Source organism: Populus euphratica, unplaced genomic scaffold (genome assembly GCF_000495115.2).
Source record: "Populus euphratica unplaced genomic scaffold, PopEup_1.0 scaffold936.1, whole genome shotgun sequence".
Lineage (NCBI taxonomy): Eukaryota > Viridiplantae > Streptophyta > Magnoliopsida > Malpighiales > Salicaceae > Populus > Populus euphratica.
The window spans coordinates 116,834-121,218 of record NW_011500473.1 but is presented as its reverse complement, the minus strand read 5'-3'; the positions used below and the strand labels follow the sequence as shown (position 1 = coordinate 121,218).

At 37.2% G+C, this 4,385-nt stretch overlaps 1 protein-coding gene across 2 annotated transcripts; it reads left to right on the top strand.

Moving 5' to 3' along the window:
• Nucleotides 1-328: 328 nt before the first annotated feature.
• LOC105114902 (probable receptor-like protein kinase At5g15080) lies at nt 329-4,057 on the top strand. 2 transcript variants are annotated; one of them, XM_011011623.1, is made up of 7 exons: nt 329-772; nt 1,093-1,137; nt 1,332-1,645; nt 1,756-1,891; nt 2,526-2,659; nt 2,742-2,865; nt 3,260-4,057. In XM_011011623.1, exons 1-7 carry the CDS (start codon nt 652-654, stop codon nt 3,712-3,714), a joined length of 1,329 nt encoding a protein of 442 aa, XP_011009925.1. In that variant the 5' UTR covers nt 329-651; the 3' UTR covers nt 3,715-4,057. The 2 variants fall into 2 exon arrangements, with proteins under 2 accessions (XP_011009925.1, XP_011009926.1); XM_011011624.1 differs by lacking the exon at nt 1,093-1,137 and having other exon boundaries at nt 330-772.
• The last annotated feature ends 328 nt before the right edge of the window (nt 4,058-4,385 follow it).

Below are 4,385 nucleotides of genomic sequence, written 5' to 3'. Positions count from 1 at the left end.
ATGATCGGGTAAATATTTTATTTTTGTAGTTTATTTCTTAGTTATTATTAACAATTTTTTTTATATAAATGGTTATTAATTTATTTAGTTAAATGATTGCATAAATTTTTTAATTTACACTTTAAATTTTTTTATATAAAAAACTTTATAATAACTTGATTGAAATATGTATAAATTAGCATGTACATCCACGAATTAAAAAAAATTAAAAGCCAAATGTTTGCGAAAATCTTTGATGGGCATACGTTAGCAAGACTTTGTTACGCAGGGTGATTTTGGTAATTTTGCTAAGTTAAATAGAGGGGGGGAGAGAGAGGGAATTCCCATCCCCCACGCCAAAAGGTGGTGGAAAAAAGTTCTTTTTGTACACACTGCGATGATGGTGATGATGATGCCTGCGATCTTTAACAGCAGCAGCAACACCAACAAGACCAACACTAACGCAAACAACAACATTAACATTTTTCAATTCCTCTCTCTCACACACTCACTTTCTTTTTCTTCTTCATCAGTTCACTCATAACAAAACATAACATAACCCAACCATGACCAATCTCTACTCACCTGTCGATCACATCCCATGCAATCATAGTGACAACTCATGATATAAAATTAGAAAACAAGAACCCAAAAAGAAAACTAAACAAAGTTATGGATAGCAAGTGTGGTTGCTGGGCTGTCTTAAAACGTGGAGTTAGAGGTTCTTGCAAGTCCTCTGCCTCTAGAGATTCTGCTAACGCGATCCCTCGTACTAGTCTTGTCTACGATGCAGGTGCGTCTAATTATGTTGTAGTTTTTTTCATCTCTTTTGTGATTTTGAGCTCAAATTGTTGATTCTAGTTGTGTATCAAGATGTTCCATGCTTATTTGCTTAAGGGTCTCCTCTGTTTTTATTGTATGATATTGATTTACTATGCTATTTAAGTGTTGAAAGTTGATTTCTTTTTGTTAAAGTTTTGAAATTTGAGCTTAAGACAATCTCATCTGTCTCTCTTGTATCCTGTCAAAGTTGGTAAACTTGACATTAAGAGAACAGATCTCAAGATGGGGTTGTGTTGATTCTTTTACAAAGATCAACTTCTTGATTTGCAGGAACTGGGAAATGCAAGTTCTATTTCAGTTTACAAGGTTATCATGGTAATAGAAAACTTGACCAAAAAATATCATCTTTTTCAAGTCACAAAACAGAATTGATTGCCGATCCAACTTGCCTACTAGTGCTAAATTTGAGTTTCTCTTTCTTTGCTCAAGATGAACTTTGTGTTTCAATTGTTAATAAAGTATGTAACTTGTGGATAAAAGAGGGGTCTCGCTTCATTCTGTTGATGCAGCTACTGAAACAAGATACCTAAATGCAAGCAATCGAGAGTTATGTGCTCATAATGAAGCACAACTATCTTCTGATAATCCTGACCCACAAGATAAGAAATCTCCATGCCAGTTGCTGCAGTTTACCTTTCAAGAACTAAAATCAGCAACGGGGAATTTTAGGCCTGATAGCATTCTTGGAGAGGGCGGATTTGGATACGTGTTTAAAGGATGGATAGAGGAAAATGGAACAGCACCAGCAAAACCCGGGTCGGGAATCACGGTCGCGGTGAAGAGCTTAAAGCCAGATGGTCTTCAAGGCCATAGAGAATGGGTGGTTAGTAGAATATCTGCTTTTCTTGGGTTAGTAGATTGATGTCAAAAGTGATGGCTGGATGGAGGATTAGAAGTAAGAGAGTGACATTATGATAATTTACCTTATTGCAGGCTGAAGTTGATTTTCTTGGACAGCTTCACCATCCTAATCTCGTTAAGCTTATTGGTTACTGCATCGAGGATGATCAACGACTTCTTGTTTATGAATTTATGACGCGAGGGAGTCTTGAAAATCATCTTTTTAGAAGTAAGTTTTAACAATTTTGTTGCCTATTCTTTGTTCTCTTGTTGCTATTGAAGATCCATGTTTCTATTTGAGAAGCTTCCTACTAAATGACTACTAGATTTACATATTTTTCCACCACTTGATACAAGGAGAATTGTTCTCTTCTTTGAAATTCAATTCTCCTTGTTCTTTCTGCCATTTTTCTCTCCTAATTATTGTGGCTAAACTAGCTATTAATGTCGAGAAAATTTTCCATTTTCTTTTTTTCCCCCTCAGGACACACCTTCCAGGTTTTTTCTACTATTCTTAGTGATGAAAGGTTGCTTCTGCATCATTTTATTTGATTGAGTTTATTGTCGCAGTTTTCATCAGTTTTTTTTTGTCATGGAAATTGGGAATGATACACATGAGACAAAGCTGGTCTACATTTCTCCCCTATTTAGCTTCATGATTTATTGAATCAACAGGCAAAGAGTGAGCTGAGAATGTGGACTAGCTACTGGCCAGCTATATCAAATTGTTTGAAATTTCTTTGAAACTGAAGTTATCAATGCTCTGAAGATCTTCAATGTTTTTTTTTTTTTGTTTTTTTATCATGCTTGTACATTTTCTAGTTGTATGAAGGCAAATTCTGATGCTGATATAACTTTCGAAGGGACAATACCTCTTCCATGGTCCAGCAGGATTAAGATTGCACTTGGGGCAGCAAAAGGATTGGCCTTTCTCCATGGTGGCCCTGAACCAGTTATTTACAGAGATTTTAAGACATCAAACATTTTGCTTGACTCGGTATGTGGTGACTCATATCAATGAATGATACTGTCAAATCTTTTGCTTGATTGAAGTCTTTACAAGGAAAATTCTTTTACAGGAGTATAATGCTAAGCTTTCAGATTTTGGTCTAGCAAAAGCTGGGCCTCAAGGGGACAAAACTCATGTTTCTACAAGGGTTGTTGGGACGTATGGCTATGCTGCTCCAGAGTATGTGATGACAGGTATGGAAGTTGTAATAGATAGGTAGGAGTAAACTCCTTTGAAATTATCACCTGCTGGTCCTGCATTTCATGAGGAAACTGTAATCAACTAGAAAAACAAGTTTTACTTTCTATAGAAAAGATGAATAGTGTCAACGAAAGAGTAAACCTTTTGTCGAAGCATCTACATTTCTATTTTAAACCTGAAGTGAATCATCCAATTTGGGGTTTAAATACAGTATCTGATCGTACATGTTGATCCGACTATAACAAACACTCGCATTGACTTCTACTAAACTAACCAAGACTCTCATTTCATCCAGTTTAGCTGCTATGAAATACGTTTCAGCACTGGGATCCAGAGCCTGTCTTTGATGGGGATCTAACAAAATTGCACATTTGGCTCCTCTTACAGGACACTTGACATCTAAGAGTGATGTTTACAGCTTTGGAGTTGTGCTGCTTGAGATTTTGACAGGCAGAAGATCAATGGACAAGAAGCGACCTAGTGGTGAACAGAATCTAGTTGCATGGGCACGACCTTATTTAGCTGACAAGAGAAAGATGTACCAGCTAGTGGATCCCAGGTTGGAGCTGAATTACTCCCTTAAAGCGGTCCAGAAAGTTTCTCAATTGGCTTACAACTGCCTCAGTAGGGATTCAAAGTCCCGTCCTACAATGGATGAAGTTGTGAAAGTTCTCACTCCATTGCAAGATCTAAACGACCTTGCCATTTTATCTTATCACTCTCGTTTGTCTCAACAAGGGAAGCGCAAGAAGAAAAGTGAAGGAGCTCAGCAGCACGCAAATGTATCTTCCAAAAGCTTCAGAGATTCTCCCTTGAATACTGGCAAGCAGCGTTATAGATAAGGGCAATCGATTCAATCTCCTTGATTGATTCAAGTATCAAGAAAAACAAGGTTGGTATTCTGCCTTTGTATTCGTTGGCTATTCTGAAGGGAATATTTCAAGCCTGTTTTATGACATTTGGGTGTTCTAAGATTTTCTGGATCCAGAAAAACATCCGAAGAAGAAAGGTAAATCAGCTTCTATGAAAACTTACACTAGAGAGCTAACCATCAATTCAGACCTTGCCTGTGATTTGCTGTTATTGTAATTGAGATATATCTTGTAATTAGATGAAACCTGCCATTTCTAAGATTGCTACATGTCGCTATCTGAATGTCAATTGCTTTGAGGTTTTGGAGTTGCATTTTGACTTCGTCCTGAGTATGTCACTACTGTATCTTTCATTGATACAGAATTCATCTCGCAAAACCAAAATTTCAATCCCAGCCAGGTTTAGAACTTGCATCAGTTGAGAACCGCAAAAGACCTTTGTATTGAATAACATTCTGCACTTGCACAATGAAAGTTAAATTGACGTGAACCAAAATTTTTCGTTCAGCTCCTGCATAGAGTTTATACCAAGCATGGTCCAGATTCAAAAGTTGGGGACTTCGTATCAGTTCTTTATAATGGGTGCACCATGCAGGCTCTGGTCGCGTTTGACCATAGAAGCTTAGCATCTTAGTCATGTC